This window comes from Coffea arabica, chromosome 1e (assembly GCF_036785885.1).
Source record: "Coffea arabica cultivar ET-39 chromosome 1e, Coffea Arabica ET-39 HiFi, whole genome shotgun sequence".
Lineage (NCBI taxonomy): Eukaryota > Viridiplantae > Streptophyta > Magnoliopsida > Gentianales > Rubiaceae > Coffea > Coffea arabica.
The window spans coordinates 13856115-13874377 of NC_092311.1; the positions used below are offsets into that span (position 1 = coordinate 13856115).

Consider the following 18263-nt stretch of genomic DNA (forward strand, 5'->3'; position numbering starts at 1 on the left):
ACAAAAGCATTTCTAAATAGTAAAAGTACTTTTTCAGGTTTTTCTAAGAAAATTTTGTTTACCATTTTATATAGAACATTATTCCATGAATTTATGAGTAAACTTTTTTTTTTCTCAAAAGCACTCTTAATACAATGCAAAATTGTGTGCTTTTGAAAAACTTTTCTGATTTAATAAAATCATAATAAATTTTGAGTATCTTGTCGTAATATCCAAACTAAATTGAACCATGTCAATATAAAAAATTAAAACCATACATTGCCCAACATAGAAAAAGCATTTATGCAAGGATGCTCCAAAAAAAAATAAATTATTTGCTAAGCATTTCTTCTCTAAAAGCTCTGTTACACAAAGTATTTCATGATAAGTCCCAACCATTCCTAACACGCACCATATCTGAAGGCAAAGGCAACTTTCACGATAACTATTTATGCAACTATTAGCTATTGATGAGGGTCAATTGCTCTTTCAAGTCATATCTAGGTTAACAGGTGTTACATACAACGCAAATTTATTTTGGGGCTCGCACAATTGCACACAGAAAGGTGCCTGTCCTATGTACATTAAACAGAATCGACAGAATAGGGTTACAGAAAAAGACTGCTAAGAAAATTATCATACCCAATTATTTGAGAGTGTAAAATCATGAAACCTGAAAGAGGATTCTCCTGCAGTATCTCTTTCAAGCCTACTTTCTGAACCATCACTACTGACTATCCTGCTTTCAACTGAAGTTTCAGGCTGCAAAGGAAGGACCTGGTTTTCATTTGGATGTTGCCCGAGAAGAATTTCAGGTGGCACTGGGAGCACAGTTGGAGAGATGGCTCTAGACCTGATGCTACTGGCACTTGGGATACCTACGGACCTATTCCATCTGAAGACATGAAGGATGATAGGCACCCTGGCATGGCGATGCAATGAGAGCTTTTGGCTAAGAGAAACCGTGTCAAAACAGCGGATGGCTCCTGATGGAGAAACCATCCATGGAAGGACCTTCATATTAGATATTCTTGACACCACCAAGAGTTTACATTCTCTGGTAGCTTCCTTGTAGAGACTGCTTAGACCTGATCGTGATGAAGGTGCTTCATCATCTCCTTCAATAACCGATGAAATGTAGATGAATCCCTGTCAATTTTCAGTAATTTATTACCAAAAGTTAGCTCGTTGCAGCTGGAATACAAGATGAAAAAAATGGCTAATTCTAGGCCTCAGGGGCATTACTCCATGTCATGTGAAAAATGACTCCTGAAAGAACTATATATGCAAGGTATTAGTATTTTGCTTTTTTACAGTGCAGATGAAATTTTATCCACTGAAATCAGAAAAAGATAACATCCAAGTTGTTGCTTGCTCAATGTAATTGAGAAAGAAAAGGACAAGAAGCATTTAATTTCTTAAGCTACTTAACTGAATCACTTAATCATAGTTCATTCAAACTTGATCAACCTTCATTGTCATACAAAAAGAAAGGTAGCTGTCCCCCATTATACACTATTATGCGAAATGTAAAAGCCCGAAGCAGTTACCAACCTCCTCTGTTCTGCTGATGGCAAAGCCTAGCTTTGTGTCATTTTCTTTTATTTTGACCTCAATTGGAACCTCTCCTCCAAGTGGTGAAAACCATAACCGCACTGCACGGACTACACCTATATCCACCCCATGGTAGTCTTCAAAACCATATAGGCTTGTACTAGCAAGATTTGATAAATCTGACAGTGATCCAGCACTGACAGTGGAAGATGCTGTTTCTCCAGATATCTGAGAACAATGAATTGATACAAACTAAAATCGTCAGAGGTCAAAAAGAATAACTAACCCAACTGAATAGCATGTTGAACAAGTTAACAAGATAGTCAGGTGGAAAGTGACAAAAAATGAGAATCATGAATGTTCAAACAGAATGGACATCCAATTTGGCTAAAGAATTTTGCGTTTCCTGGTTCATATGCTCTGAATACATGGCTTGTCCTGCAACCATAATTGCATGATTTTTTCGAGCTATATGAGTTGTTGAAACATCTTATATCTCCTGGGGCATTATCGCTAATTTACCATTTACCTTGGTGAGCAAGGACTCTGTCTGGACATTCATGAAAACAATTGGTACGCCTGATGCCTGAGATGAATTGAGCCATGCATTTGCTCTGGCAAGAGTATCCTCCAGATCATTGCAGCGGAAAGACACAGTGTCCGAGGCTTTTGGCAAGAGAAGCATCGAGTAAAAGCTGCTCGAGTTCGGAACAGACAGCATCTCATGCATTCTCCTCTCCCATGGATATGAAACATACCCATCTTGAAGTGGTGTATTGGCCAGTTCATTCACCATCAAGTCAATCCTCGAAGCTGCAGAGCAATAATCAGTTAAGCATATTAAAGAAATACAAAAATAAGATCTACGGAAGAACATGGGATGGCAAATGTATCAACTTCTGGCTCTTTTCGGGAAGTTCAATAGCCCAAAATTCCTCATCTTTTCTCTTGAAGTCACTGAGGATTGCAGATTTGTTCCCAAGGAAACTAAGGGAGATAAAACCACATTCGAACACTTGACAATTTTTACCAAGTGTATACTTAATTGTAAATGAGGTTCGGGTGGCACTGACGAAGTTGCTGAAATCTTCGTAAATTTTGGCTTCCATGTCTATATACGCGGTAAAGATTCAAGTCAAATGTCATTCCCATGAAATGTTTATTTTGGGAAGGTCCTATGGCTCCTATGAAGTTTGTCAAGGCATATGACAAGTTTTCCAGGTAATTATTCAATTTAGTTATAGTAGGTTTTGTTATAAATGATTGTTTGGTAAGATTTTCCATTCACTTCTATTGTTTTAAAAAAGGGAAAGGCTTTCAAAACATCCCTCACATTATGCCAAATGAATTTTTTTTAAATTTTACTTTTAAAATAGTAACTTACATCCCTCACAAAATTAAGTCGACAAAATTTGGTTCCAATCCAAAATTTTGACAACTTTTTACCTTAATCCATCACATGACTCACAGATGATCCTTTTTTAGGGACAAAAAGTTAGAACCCACCCTCCCCCCTCCCAACTTTTATTACATAAATAGAGAGATTTTGAATCTAAAACCTTCTACTTACAATTCCTTTCACTAACCCAACTCTCCCCCATAAATCCCATTTGTAATTAAAAAAATAACTCAATTCATATTCATTTTGCCCTAAGAAAAAAAATCTGATCTAAACCATATTCATTTTTCCATAAAAAGCTAGGATTTGGACCAATATATATTCATTTTTGTCACTCAAATAGTGGAATCTGACTTTTTTGTATATAAAAAATGACTATATGTCGGTTATCTAGTGCGTTCAAGCTAAAAGGTGGTTGAAAAATTAGGTGGGAACCAAATTTTGCTAACTTAAATTTGTAAGAGACATAAAATTAATATTTCAAAATTTAAGGATGAAAAAATTTATTCGACAACATATAAGGGATGTTTTGAATAATTTTCCTTTTCAAAAATTAAGAGTAAAATTTGTATGCAGTGATAGTATATATACTATCATGGTTGGATTCATGATACATGAACAATAATTAGATTTCAAATTCAAATTTTGTATAATTATCATTTATCCAAACGTGACAATGTATACACTGTCAATATCTAAACGATTCACCCAAAAATTAAAAGCGCCAGAGCATTGTTCTTCTTTTGGACATAAAAATCATGAGATTTCAAGATTCACATTTGCTAAGATTTGAGATCAACCGACACAGGAATAGCTAGTCATCCATGGAAATTGAAACATGTCATGATTTTTTGTGCTAAAAGATGAAAATACTTATTTGCTTATTTAATTATCAATTGAAACTTCTCGTTCACAGTTAAAAAAAAAAAAGTTACTATTATTAAAAAAAGAGAGAAGAAGAAGAAGACAAGGAACTGTTAAAAAAAGGGATTCAATTTAATCAGAAGAAATTATAATATGGCAGTCTAGTCTGTAATTATTGACAACTCAACAAGAATCAATGCAATCATGAAGTCAAGGCGAGGCACTTCTCCCATTTTAAACTGGAAACTAGGAAGACTTACAATTATTCCAAGTCAACCACAACTATTTAACAAAAAGATCAGCACCATCAAGAAAGTGAATGCCTATCAAAATTGAATAAAATGAGATACATATATCTGGAATGCACTCTGCAAAAGAGTTATCCTCGCGGAGAAAAAATCAACAAGTATTATACAATTAAAAGTAAAGGAAGCAGACAAAGTAATCATGTGTCAAATGTGAATGCGCGTGAGTCACATTTTATTGATGAAAAGGTTGACTTCTTTTAGTTTCCTTCATTATAGAAATTCGACCTGGCCTGGCCATGGAAATGTATATAACATATCCAAATAAGTTCAACTTAATTCAATTAGTATCGCTTCAATATAGACTTTTAAGGAAAAGGGCTTGCGGATTCATATTGAGCACCTCTTTCAAAAGAAGAAAAAAAAAAGAAGAAGAAAAGAAGAATATGGATTTTAGCTTTTTCATCTTAGACAAAATATTGCTTTTACAACACCTAATTGAAAAAATGCATATCTTTGATGTGTCTGTCATCGAAGTTTAATCAAAAGAAGAAGTAAATTAACTTAATCTTCTCGTACACTTGATTTAAGGAGTAGATTAAGTATAATGATTGAGATTATTATATCTACAATTGTAATAGTTTTCAACTCCTAAATGATGAACATCATTAGACAAAGTCCACAAACGTGTGCACACTGTGTACATAAAATAACAACTTGTGTAAACTACTAGCAAAATAGTGTAGTCAATTATTCCAAGAAAGGTCATCTCAACAACTTACCTTGTAGCTGTAAGCATTCACTCACCGTCCGATCAGAGAACCCTACAGCATAATTTGGATCATCAATGGCTCTCAACATATACTGTCTTTTGCCGGCAGATTCATTAGGGACAATACAAGCCAGCAGCTCAGCACACTCATCGGCGGCTCTTCGGACGGTAACCTTGATAGATGTCTCTTTAGACTTGAATGAATTGTGCAGAATTTTCTGCACTCCAGATTTTCCATTCTTGAATGGTGCTCGAATTGTCAAGTTTCCGATCCTTAGCTCTTCAACGATGTCCCCGGTCTGCAACAGGTTTCCCGTCCATTCATCAGCTCTTGAACTCCCCTTTATGCACTGTATGGATAGGACTAAAGGGCCTGAAGATTTCATACTGCCCGAAGAAGACCGGAAATCTGATGAGTTAGAACGGTCCATGCGCATTTTTTTCACTTTTTTTGGGTTGAGGATCTTGGAGTTTTGCAAGATTCAAACAGGGTTTTGATTAAAAGGAGTTGATCAATTGTTGTTTTGTGAAAAAAGTGGAATATAGTGCTAAAAGATCATTGCATGAGAATTGATGGCTGTTTATCTAAAGATTCAAATGTTTGTATGTGTATACATAAAAAGATATCTAGTAGAAAATGATTTAGCCACTAAGTTGGAATATGAAGGCAGGAATGGGGAGGAGTGGCTGTTGGTATTGTGGGTTGTTTGGAGAAGAGGGAATATGTAAAGCGAGGGGTATATAAGAAAAGTCGATAAAACACAGAAGTGTAATGATGGTAGTTGGATTGGAGGACTCATTTTGAAGGAGTTACAATTTTCAATATTTTGTTCCTAGTACTAGGAATAATTGTTAATTGGTAATTATTGAGCAACTTGGGTGAGGGTCAACTTAAGTAAACAAATTATCGAATTCATAGTCTAGTATGGGGAAATTTCAAGGATTTTCTATTTTTTGGTTTATTTAGTGTGAATATCTTTGATTTTAGGATCTAAATGAGGCATTTTATAACATTTTCTGCAGTCAATTTTGAGTTCAAGAATCAGTGTACATTTTGGAATAATTGTGATAAGAGCTAGACTTAACTTCTTGCAGGATTTTGGTAAAGCTAGCTACGTTATAAAACACTACAAACATAATTCAAGTACTTGGAAGAATTTTTAATTTGGAATTATTGACCAGGATTGATATCACTAGGGCAGACAAATTATAGAGTATACAGGGTAGTATGTGGAAATTTCAAGGAATTTCTTTTGTTTGGTTATTTCATGTGAATTTCCATGTGTTTAGGGTCTAATTATGAGCTCTTCCATAACATTTTGCTATAGTCAAGTTTGAGTTCAACTATAGCCTACATTTTCTATGTAGTTTATAGTATAGTCACTTGGACTTGGTCAGGTTTGTGTTCATTTGTCTTATTTATTTTAAGGGATAATTTCACAAATCTCCCCTGAAGTTTTTGATAATTGCACTCAGCTCCTGTCAGGTTTAAGAAATTACATTAACCTCTCTTGGTGTGATAATATGACTATAATGTCCTTCGCTTAATAGATAATTCACAATATGATACAAGGGTTAAATAAAACAAAAAAAAAAGAAAAAGAAACTCTATCTCTTTTATTTTCCACCAACAACCATTCCTTCTTTCTCCTTTTCTCTCACTTTTGTAAGCAACAATTCTTTCTTCCTTTCTCTTATTGTCTCTTTGCCTTTCCTTTACTCTTACTTTTTCTCTATATCCACATCTCTATTTATCTTAATAATGATCTACTATACCATAACCATCTCTGTTTACTTGAAGAATATGGCACTATTTTACTTGTAAGAGTAGATTTCATTATCAACTAAAGAGAAATGAATATGCTTGTAGTTATGATAAAGAAATAAATAATGCAATTGATAACTAAGAAGCATGGAAGAAGAGGGATTAGTGGGAAAATTGTTAGGTTGATTATTATCCTAAAAACTTGTGTAGGATATTAATAAATGCATTTGATTTTCTTTACTTGATTAATATTGTTGATTCTGGTTTTATTATGGATGGCTTTAATTTGTTTTACGATGTTAATATATATTTCTGTGGAGATCGGAGTATTGCTTTACTGTTGGTGGTAGGTTAGATTATTATTTGTTTTGTGATAATGCTAGGTATTGAATTGAAGTTTAGAGTATGAGTTTGGTTGTTGGTTGTTAAGGGAGAATTAATTTTTCAAAAACATTTAGACTGGGATTATAATACAAGACAGATGTTGGGATTTTTGGAGTTGCTAAAATTCTTGAATTGTTCAAACTGTTTGCTTAGAAGGTTTGTCGCATGTTTGGACATAATTAGATCTAGCATTATAGTTTGAAGTGTGTTTGCTTGGTGGTGGTGTTGTTGCAAATTTGTAAGAAAGTGTTGAGAAAACTAGTTTTCTTTTGCTTTTTTATAGGACAAGGGTAATTTAGAATATTTGAGGAAAAATCTAGCCTGATGGATTTATCTTGTTACCTAAATAGTAAAAACAAGGGAACTAGGTGTAATTTCTAAAACCTGAGGGAAGCTCTCTACAATTGTCAGATACTTCAGAGGAGATTTGTGAAATTATCCCTTGTTTTAACTATTGTTGTAGTTCATTTGCAATCTTTAAAAATATATATATGGAGGGGGATGAAAATGGCTCCCACTATAAAGTTGTACTAATTGCTAAGGTTGTTTCAAGACAAGAAGAAAATGAAGATGGTATTTGTAAAATTCGCCAAGCATAAAACCAAATTAAAATTTGTTAAAGGAATTAGATTGGGTGTCGGTTGAAATTAATAGACTAAGTGTAAGACTGAGTGAACTTGCAACACACATACATTTTGATGAGGAATTTCTAGATCCTCAGTGTCTTAGTACACTTTTGTATAGTTCAAGTTAAACCCTTGCTCATATAGTGTTATGCTTTTTACTATTAATAAATCTATCTATCGTTTCCGGAAAAAAAAAAAGAGAAAACTCGAAAAATTGATTGATAGACGGATCATACAAAATTCTGGCCCCACTAGCATTTGCCATTATATATAATTTTGTTGAATTAATTGAAGGGATAATTTTGTAAACCTCCCTTGAGGTTTTAATAATTGCACTCGATTCTCCTCAAATTTAAATAATTAAACTTACCTCCATTGACACAGTAAAGTACCTATAATAACCTCTACTTAGTAGACAATTCAAATCCTATTTCTCTATTTCGTCTATTTTCACTCCTCTCTTTCCTAGTTATTATACTATTACACCCTCATTTTTTTATTTTCAGTTTTATAGATATTAGCAAATTGAATTGCAAAATCAACCATTCAACTTAGGGAGCAAATTATATGTCAAACTAAAAGAAAATGAAGAGATTCACAATGATAGAGAAATAAATAATGAATTTGATAATTGAAACAGGAAGAAGGAACAAATGTGGGAAATTTGCATTTTTTTTTTGTGACAAACATTGATACTGTATATGCAATTTGGGATTTTTTGGGCGACAACTTGAATTTCGAATTAGAGTTTTTGCTAGGATGTTGTTAGAGATTTGGATGGTCAATTTGTGCAAAGTGTAAAAGAAAACTATTGAGTATACTTATTTTTCTTTTTTGGTTTTGTACAAAGGGTAAATTCTGGATTTTTGAGAGAAAATCTAGCTTTTTGGCCTTAGGGGTGGGCAAAAATAACGTTAACTTGAAAACCTGCTATATCAAATCTGATCCGATCTGAAAATTAGGATACTGTGATCCATATTATTTGATCAGGTCAAAAAAGGGTCCGGATACCCACTTAGATGCAGGGCAGGTTAGGGTCACATAATAAAAACTTGCAGGTGCTCGACCCGCCCTGCATATATATTTTTTATTTTTTATTTTTATACACATATGATAAAATAATATTTTTAGAACTAAATAAGCAATTTTATTGAACAAATTACATTACAAATATGGGAGGCTAGTTTGTTTACAAGATTCATTTATAGAGGTTATGATTTTATGTTTTTTATAAAAGAGTTTAATTAATGCGGAATATATAATTAAAAAAAGGTGCTACTTATTTCAAATTTTTATTGATTTTGAATTCTTTTAATTTTTTTCCTTTTTCTTGTATTCTATTTGAATGTTTGTTCCTTGGTGAGAAACATTTTTTGAGAAAAATATTTATTAAATCTTAGATGAATATGTAAAATATAAAATTAAATTAGTATAAATCATTTTTTAAAAAAAATTAAATGATAAGTAGGGTGGGACAGGTATCGTTGATTCGATCCTATCTCACTGAGTACCCGATAATTGGGTACCCGCTTATATGCGGGCGGGTAAGGGTTAGAAAATAGTTGACCAGTAAGATGCAGGTTGGATCAATCAAATGGAACATGGAATGGATACCTAACCCATGTCCACCCCTAGTTGAACTTACATTTTTACATAAACAATAAAAGTAGGAGAGGTAGATGTAATTTTTAAAATTTGAGGGGAACTCTCTGCAATTGTCAAAATCCTTAGGGAGGTTTTTGATATTATACCTTAATTGAATCCGTATAGAATGTGTCACATTCTTTCTTCCCCCTTTTCTTTTTCCCTTTTGATTTCTTTTCATTTCAACTGCACATGGATAGACAAGTATCATTCTTTTGATTTGTTTTCCATGGAAGCTTCATTAGCAGTTCCACACGCCGAAGTTGAAACCTCATAGATTCCTTTGAAGTTCCATCGGACTGTGACCCAATTGAGGTGGCAAACGAGTTATTGGTAATGCATTACATCATTCAGAAATACTTATCTTGACATAGATAATGAAAGATTTGTTACCGTTTTGGAGAAAAAAAATACATAGATAATGATAAATAGCATTAAACGCAAGATTCCTTTGATGAGGAATAAGTAGCATTATCATAGGTTGACTGAGAATGTAATTGACTGATGACTTTTTTTTGAGATTTTATGTGGTGTTTTCTTTTGGTTGTGGGGGGGGGGGGGGGGGGGGGGGGTGTTGATTTATCCCAGTAAAACAAAAGGAAAAGATTGGTGGAGCAATGGATAGGGCAGTGCCAATTTTTCAAATTACTCTAAAATACATCCCGAAATTTTGATGGATTTTGAGTACAAGTTATTGTTGCCAATAACTATCAACTGGCAAATACCTCAGATTGATCATCCATTAGGGAGATAAATGGCCAGAGAACAACAAATTGACCAAAGAAACTACTGAGTCTTGGTTTACCTTCTATTACTCATTTACTCGTTTAGGCGGAGAAAGAAAAGCGTGAGTAAATGGCTGAGTGAAATGACAAGAAAGGACACAAATAGTACTCCATAAGCACTGAAATTGGTGATGTACATAAATCACATATCAGAGTATTAGAAGAACAAAACAGATTCTTGCAAGTCCTAAACATATTTTGACCCAATGCTTGCATTAGCAGGTCCGAGTTTCTATAACTTTGCAATTGAAGCTCCTTGAAAGCAAATAACCATCAAAAACTTAAGGAGGAACTGGATCCACGTTCACAAAAATGATACTGAAACTGTTCTGGGGATCATGTCTCACGACCATGGCCTAGAAAGAGCAAAGAAACAGAAGTTTCATTTAGAACATAGAGTGCTAAAAGATTTTCTTGCAGTGAAGGAAAGACAATATAGTTAGTTAAAACCAATGAAAATGGAGGTGCCTTATATGCCTGACTACATAATTCCAACATTGAAATCCTAGAATTGTGGCCGAAATCTTGTTGTCTCGGATAGATCAAAAAGGCAATTAAAGCTCATTTAACTGTTCAATAATCCTTGCAACATATCATTCAAGAATAACAAGGATATACAGGGGTTGAAATGAAGAGGAAAGGACGGATTAACACTTACTAAACCCATCTTTTCGGTATGGAGGCATCCCTAGATCTGGCTAGAACTCGTCTCCTACTCGTAGGATGCTGACTGACAGAAGAAGTCACATTCCGTCTTGAATTGGGGTCTGCGTTGGCTAGTTGATTTAGTGATTTTTCCTTCAGTGGACTAACAGGTTGAGAATTTTGGTGGTGATAGTTTGGTTTCGGTGAGAGAGTGGAGCCTTTAGCCTGTTCCAATTTTGGTATCCCTCTCAAAGCTCTCTCTGCTTTTTGAACAGGGTTTTCCCCGCTTTTAGGTCTTGGAAACTGAGGCTGATTTCCAGGGGAGCTATCAGAGTCGGAGGATGAAGGGCTGGTAGTGTTATCAATATCATACAGGACGTTATCTGCCATGACAGGAAGCTGACGATCATTTGAGACTACCGCAGAGAAAGAGGGTCTACGAGTTCTTGTTAGGTTTACCACCTGTTAAAAGTTTATCAAGCATCAAACGAAGTATAAGATTTGCTGGCAGTGAAGTGAAAACTGTAATATTTCATGCTGGAAGTACTAAGAATCATGTTAGCACATTCAACTAGGTACAGTTATTATTGAAATGTCACCTTTCAACTAAAGAGACCCTTTGAAACATATCACCTTTCAAAAACAGGACCAGCAGCAATCCTGATAATTAATGTCAATTGCTGGATAAATGGTACGCACTGTTATGCGTGAAAGTACAAAGCATTCTTACCTTCTGCTCAAGAACCAGGATGTCCTTCTTGAGTTTTGTAGTAATCATATTCTTCCGGCGTATTACATCTTCCAACTCTGTAATCCTCTGTTAGACACAAAAAGATGACTTTCAATCCAAATATGGAAAAATGAATTATGTCTGAGTCAATGATTCAATCAGTAACATACGCAACCACACCTTGGAGCCAAAAACTTGAGCAGAGTGGATGGCAGTTGACAGCTCCTTTATGGTGACATCCTTTTCTTCACATTCTCTTTGCAACTTGTGGATATCTTGTTCGATGGAGAAACTGTTCAACTGAAAGGAAAGCACCACATGAAAACATCAAAAATTCAATAATTTTCAAAAATGTTTAATTCACTAGCTTCCAGGCCCGAATATTATCATCAAGCTTTCACAATCTTTAGTGAGGGAATATCCAAAAGAAATAAAACATTTCCTCGTATAAGTTGAAGTGACGAGTAGAAAACTGGTTTTGAAAATAACCAAATTAATGCTCATCACATGCATGAAAACAGCCATACAATTACATGAACAAAGGCAATTTAATGGTCATCTTGAGTTTACTGCCTTAAAAATGCTACAGTTTGTGCAAAGAGAATTAAAAAGCACTTTGTTTCCAAGTAGATATTATGAGTAGATTTTCCTTGATCACAATAAATCTATTTGAGTACAATCGTGCACACATGGGATTGAGTGTTATAGCCTGTTTAAAGACAAAAAACACATAGGCATGGAGAACTGGACATGTCAAGAGAGGACCAGCAGCTAAATCTTACAATCATATTTGCAATATAGATGTAAGCCCTATAAAGCAAAACTGAAGTCCTATTTGAGGGTCTCAAACCAATCAATCAACAAGATACTACATTCCAAAGTATGAGCAAATTATTCAAAATAATCTAGATAACATCTCAATGAAGATATTCCTACCTACCTTTCCTGCAGGAGAAGAGAAATGAGAGGGGTGGGATTGGACAGGTCAAATACTCTTATTATCTGGAAAAACCTAGTTAATTTCCTTTGGCTTTTGCTTAGAAGACTAATTTCTGAAAGATTGACCAGGAAACTGCTTTGTTATGTTAGTTTTTTCCTAAAGATAAGGACAGAAATTATCATCAAAAGGCTTTGAAGGGGTTTTACTTGAACCTTGATCCTATAACCTATCACGTTTCCGAATAGGAGTACAATTATTAAATTTGTAATATCTAAACTTCTATTCATGTGAAAAAAATGAAGAGCAAGACATTTTCTCTCACAGAATGTTTCTTATTTTTTCCCCTCGCTTACATGTAATTCGATGTCTTATTGGGCATTTCTGTCTTCTTAATTTCCTGTATGGCTTCTCTAAATAGAAAACCTTATATCATAAAGGAATAAGCTGGAGATTCAGCTGACACCATGAAAGGTCCAGTTCAAAATGCACAAAAATTGCTTTTTAGCTTTAAGAAACTCGTACAAATAGTAACTTAATGGCTGGCTTTACTGGTTAGACTGGTATGCTTTTTGATTTATTGACTTGCTTTATCATATGGTCAGATCTGGTTTCAAGCTTTAGCAGATAAGTTAATAGTATGAAATCCAGAATGCCTTTCAAATGGATCACTTCTAAATGTTGTAGAAGGGTTACCCTAGTCAACTTGGACAACAACCCACCACGAAACCTAAAGGTGGAAGAGTACAAGTTGAAAAGTAAATCGTGGTGACTCCTTCAGGCATCTCTAAAGAAATTAAGTGGAAGCTCATGTGGCGGCAATGAAGTCAATCAAAGCAAAAGCTGCGAGAAAAATATGGATTGCCAGTTATCAATGCATCCAACTTTCAGGTTTGGTTTCAATAATTCGACATGAAAAATTGAGGTCAATTCTACTCAAGTTTCTGGCCAACGTGGTTTAATATGTTTTCTCAAAGTAAAATAGAACCGAAGATACAAAAACAAAGAACTGTTAATGCCATACTTTAGACTGCTATACCACAAGAGTTACCATTCAAAGTTCATTTTCTCTACTCATCCTGCACTTATAGGCTAGACAGTTTCAACAAGGGAATGCATTCTCTTTAAGTGCAGTTACCTGTAGATCCACAGAGGAAGTAACACTAGAACCCCAATCAGACAAATCCGACATGCGGCGCTCCTCTGGTTCCGCCTCAATGGTAGGCGCCCATTTGCACTTTAGCATTTCATCCCTCTTCAATGTCTTGACTACTGAGTTACCCTGCCATATAAAAACTCATAATTAGCCTGCATATTCTGGTTTATATAACAGTAGCATCCAAAACTTAAACAGCAGTAAGATAAAATCCAAATACAAGTACAGATAAAAGTATTACCGCTAAATTAGTCGGTTCATGCTTGTGCTGTTGGCATAATTGGCACCCATTCTTCTCTGTTGCAATCTCAGGCTGATCCTTAAAGAAGTTGATCTGCTCACATAAATTGTCTAGCTTCTCTTGCATTCGCAGAAGTACTTGATCCTGTACATTTGTTTAGAGGATATATTAACACTACTATTCAAACAGAAGTAAAAGTCTACCATTGCATATAAATCATCTTCTCCAGATAGTACACTCGCAATACCAGCATCAGAGAAAACAAGAGAAAAAAATTGAGTTTTCAACAATAATTTGCAATAAAGAAAATGCTTAGGTAGATCGGTCCACGAGATTCTCTTCACACCACGCGGTATATGTTAACAAAAAAAAAAAAGTTCGAAAATCCTGTCCAAGATGGTGATGTTTAAGGCAGATTCCACTCAATTAACGTTCTTAATCATCAATTAACAACTATTAAGACACCAAATATCAACGTATACATTGAAGAATGTAATTAATGAAAAGAACTAATCAAGCACAGTTAATAAAGGTAATTTAAACCCAAAATTCCTTATAAATTAATTAACTTCATTAAATCTTAGAATAGACCCACTAATGTCTGTTGTGCAATTTCTCAAATTAACATCCCTAAATGCCCATTCATATCATTACTCCGGCCAAAAAAAAAATTAATATCCAAGTAACAGATCAAAATCCTTTAATTACTCCAACCAGAAAAGATTAATAACTGAAAACAGTACATTCACTAATCAGTTATTAAATACATAAAATAAAAAAAAGTTGAAAATTTTCATAAGTAACCCTTAATTCAACAGCTTTTTTCAACTGAAAAATCTGTCTGTTTCTCTTCGAATTTGCCACGGCCACGGCGATAACAGTAACTATAAGAATCCTATGAATGGGGCTAAAGAGTTCCCAGGCAACAGCTTCTTTCCGGCTGAACAACGAGCCATTTTCTCCGGCTATAGTTTTAGCCGAGCTGGCTTCTTCTGCGCCCACAAGCCGGCCTTGGAGGGACACCCAAGCCAGCCGCCTTGCAGCCCGTACTGGCCTGCTCGGCTCCGTAAAACAGCTGGAAAGACGGCGACTGGGAGATGGATAACAAGCAGGAGAAAATGGAGAGAGTGTTATGAAATTCGGCGGATGGTGTTGAAAGGCCAAGAATTTTTCTGGGTCGTCGGATTCCATGGCGGAGATGGATTCTGCAGAAGGCGTGATTGAATCGGTTTGAACTTTTTTGGGGGTTTTTTTTTCTTGTTTTCGTATTTCAAAATTTTTAATTGGGAGGGAAGAGGATCGGCCTTTGGGAGTATTTGATAATTTTGAACGTTTTTCTTTTCTGTGGGTTTTGAATTTTGTGTGGTAGCCGTTGTATGGAAAAATAGCTGGGAATTAAATGTAGAAATGGTGCCATTTGCCAGTGAATGCTGGGGCCAACCGGCCACGAATCAATTTGTGACGTAGCAATGGTTTCTTTGTACTCGAAACAAATGACGCCACAAAAACTCAGAAAAGAAAATTATAATAGTTTGTTCTGGTCCTCAGAAGTAATATAAGATGAGTAAAGTCCTGTTTGATAACTCAATTCAATACTTAAAATATATGAATTCAAATCTTAATATTTTAGATGTATTTTATAACTAAAAATTAAAAATTTGAATTAATTAAATGTCACTGAATTTTCTAGACAAAATTTGCTCTTAAAAATAAGTAATAAGTTATTCATTTATTATTTAATGTTATATACGCTCAAAATGTATCAGATTTAGTAATTAATAATTCAATAATTTAATAGATTCAGACTTCAGATTAGATTTCCTATTTCAATTTTCAGATTTTAATTTTATCAAATACATATTTTGTTATACAATCTCAACATACAATTTTTCTTACACCTGCAAGTTTGAATCATGTGACATAACATAAATTAATTATGCATATATGACATACATTCATAATTGTTAGTGTAAAAAATTATTATACTTCCGGTGCATAAAAAGTTAATATATAGTTAAAATTGGTATAACTTCAGAAACCTTTCCTGGTGTTGTTTTAATATCACTTAATCTGTTAAAGTTTCAAAAATACTCCTTTCATCCTAAAAAATTTGATGCTTTTCAAGATGCCAACTTATTATCGAGGAATAATATCAAAAATCTCCCCTGAGGTTTTTTACTTGCCTCTCCTAATAATTGCAAAATGACTATAAGAACTCTTATTTTATACATAATTCATGTATTAAATAAATAGAGCTTAAAATTTAAAGAAAAGAAACAAAAGTCACTTTCTTCTCTTTTCTCTTTTTTTAACATTTTCTCTTACTCATTTTTTTGGATGACTATGCAATTTTTTATTTATAAATTTTAGTAATTTTTTTGTGATTGTGATAAAGTGGGATATGATTTTTTTATTTTGAGTTGATTTTTATAATGATTTAGTACAATTCAAAGGTTTGGGCCACAAGTTAAGAAGAGATTGGCAAAAAATAAGGTTCATAAAAAAATTTTTTTGAACATAGAGAGTAGAATTGGTACTAGTGTATTTCTTTATAAATATTCTTTTTAGTTTTTCAAATTTATATTTTTATGGATTATAGCTTTGTAATAAGGTAGTACTATTAGAAATTGATTTTAGGTGGTAGTATTTCTTAAAATAAATAAAGTGGTTTTGGAGTATTTTTATTTAGCAAAATGAACAAAAGGGTAGTTGAGGATTTTTTAAAAATTTTGTTACAGGAATAACAAAAGTAAGGAGGGTAATTGATATTTCTAAATTTTTAGAGGTGTTAAGTGATATTAAGAAAAATCTCAGGGGATGTTTCTAATGGTGCATTTGATAAAATTGAAGTCTAAAAACTAAAACCTGAAATCTGAAGTCTGAATTCATTAAATTATTGAATTGTTAAGCATTAAATCAAATACATTTAAGTGTATATCACATTTAATGATAAGTGAATAACTTATCACTTATTTTTTGGAGTAAGTTGTGACGACCCCACCTCCCCCTAGGGCGTACCCAAGGGTTTGGCAGATCGTCTGTCCAACTCTCGTCAGGACTCATTACAACAAATTCTCAAAATAACCTTTCAAGCCTCCAAATTTAATATCAGAATTCTACAATTCAACCAAAATCCAAACTTATTTACAAACCAAAAGTGAAGCGTAAGATACACCACCAAATATCAAAATACAATCTGTCTGCCAGAAGTACATGTGCAAGAGGATCATTATACTCTAGTTCAAGTTTATCTGCTCCGGATCTCAACTCCTGTAAGGAAAACAAATTAATGGGATAAGTTTATGCCAATGTTTTCAAACCCGAATCGGACCGGCCGGTTCGACCGGTCGGACCACGACCCGACCATGTGTTTGGTCCGGTTCATAGCTTGTGTTGACTTGGTCCTAGAACCAGTCAAATCCGTAAAAAACCGTTCAAACCGTTAAACTCGGATCGAACCGTGAACCTCGGTTTTTTAATTTTTCACAAAATTGACTGAATTTTGACCGAAATTAATGACTAAACCTAGTCTTCAGTCTTCATTCCAGTCTTCAGTCTTCCTGCTTGGCTGCTCTTGGCCAGTTGCCGTCTCTATTTCCTTCTCGGCTTCTCCCCTTAACCAGTTAACCCTAATCCCTTCTCCAAAGTCCAAACTCCAAACTTGATCCATTGCAATCAGCACGAAGGAAGCACGAAGCAAGTAAACTTGATCCATAGCAATCAGCAAAAAGGAAGCACGAAGTTTTTCCACTCATCGCACTGATTCTAACCCAAAAAACTCTGGAATTCAAGCTATTACCAGGTTTGTTTCTTTTTTTTTCCCTTTTTTTTCCTTTCTTTGTTGATTGCTGGGTTTTGGTTATGATCCCCTCGGCCCTCTGTATATATATTGCTGTAATTTTTGCAACCCAATCCTCGGATCATTGTCCCTAAGCCCCTTTTCTTTGCATCCACAGCCTGGCGTTTCTGTTCATTTATTTCTTGAAGCGACGTCCCGACAATCCCATCTCGTTCACACCATGATCATCAGATTTTCTCAAAACCAACTCAGTCTCAGGTATTTTACTTCAGCTCAACTCCTCTTACTTCTCTCGTCGCAACCCATTAAATGTTCGACTAATTGCCCAAGTGGCCGCTGGTTTTGCCTTTGATCTCCAACTCGCCATTCTAGCTCGAGTCCACAGCAGGATCACAGATTACAGAGGCACTGTTCAGATTTCAGTGTCTGATGTTGTTGTGGAGAGGGACCCCAACATCTAGATTCTGCATTGGCTGGATTGTATGAGGTTGGCGCGTCAGTGCTACGACTAGTATTGCAATTTATTTACTTTTATTAACTCTGCTATACATATGTTATTTAATTCAGGTGAGACAAATGGATTATGAGTCGGATACCATTTGGGCAAGTTAAATTTTTTATTTTGGTGGAAATATTGTTTGCATCTCTGTTATTGGATTTTCTAGCACTTAGCAATTAAAGAGGGCAGAGTGATTAAGTTCCCTTCTTATGTGCTTTTGCTTTATTGGATCTTCGCGG

The 18263-nt window shown here is 34.6% G+C and overlaps 2 protein-coding genes across 2 annotated transcripts; both read right to left on the reverse strand.

The window, feature by feature from the left end:
- Window positions 1-291: 291 nt before the first annotated feature.
- LOC113701055 (uncharacterized) lies at window positions 292-5581 on the reverse strand. Its single transcript, XM_027221517.2, has 4 exons — window positions 4824-5581; window positions 2063-2346; window positions 1534-1761; window positions 292-1128 (listed from the first exon to the last, which is right to left on the reverse strand). The coding sequence occupies exons 1-4, from the start codon at window positions 5248-5250 to the stop codon at window positions 616-618; spliced, it is 1452 nt and encodes a 483-aa protein (XP_027077318.1). The 5' UTR covers window positions 5251-5581; the 3' UTR covers window positions 292-615.
- Window positions 5582-10101: 4520 nt separating this feature from the next.
- Window positions 10102-15132, reverse strand: LOC113701062 (uncharacterized). Its single transcript, XM_027221531.2, has 7 exons — window positions 14531-15132; window positions 13727-13870; window positions 13468-13611; window positions 11573-11692; window positions 11393-11479; window positions 10676-11124; window positions 10102-10373 (listed from the first exon to the last, which is right to left on the reverse strand). Coding segments are annotated over exons 1-7 (1332 nt in total). The 5' UTR covers window positions 14918-15132; the 3' UTR covers window positions 10102-10372.
- Between the last annotated feature and the right edge of the window lie 3131 nt (window positions 15133-18263).

What these genes read in the sequence shown, in the direction of transcription:
- LOC113701055 (XM_027221517.2), bottom strand. Translation starts at nt 5,250, where the DNA reads ATGCGCATGGACCGTTCTAACTCATCAGATTTCCGGTCTTCTTCGGGC. An exon ending in CAGAGTCCTTGCTCACCAAG is followed by an intron (nt 1,762 to 2,062) that starts GTAAATGGTAAA and finishes CATTGTTCTCAG; the next exon opens with ATATCTGGAGAAACAGCATC. An exon ending in CCATCAGCAGAACAGAGGAG is followed by an intron (nt 1,129 to 1,533) that starts GTTGGTAACTGC and finishes GAAAATTGACAG; the next exon opens with GGATTCATCTACATTTCATC.
- LOC113701062 (XM_027221531.2), bottom strand. Translation starts at nt 14,917, where the DNA reads ATGGAATCCGACGACCCAGAAAAATTCTTGGCCTTTCAACACCATCCG. An exon ending in ATGAACCGACTAATTTAGCG is followed by an intron (nt 13,612 to 13,726) that starts GTAATACTTTTA and finishes TTTATATGGCAG; the next exon opens with GGTAACTCAGTAGTCAAGAC. An exon ending in TCCTGGTTCTTGAGCAGAAG is followed by an intron (nt 11,125 to 11,392) that starts GTAAGAATGCTT and finishes AACTTTTAACAG; the next exon opens with GTGGTAAACCTAACAAGAAC.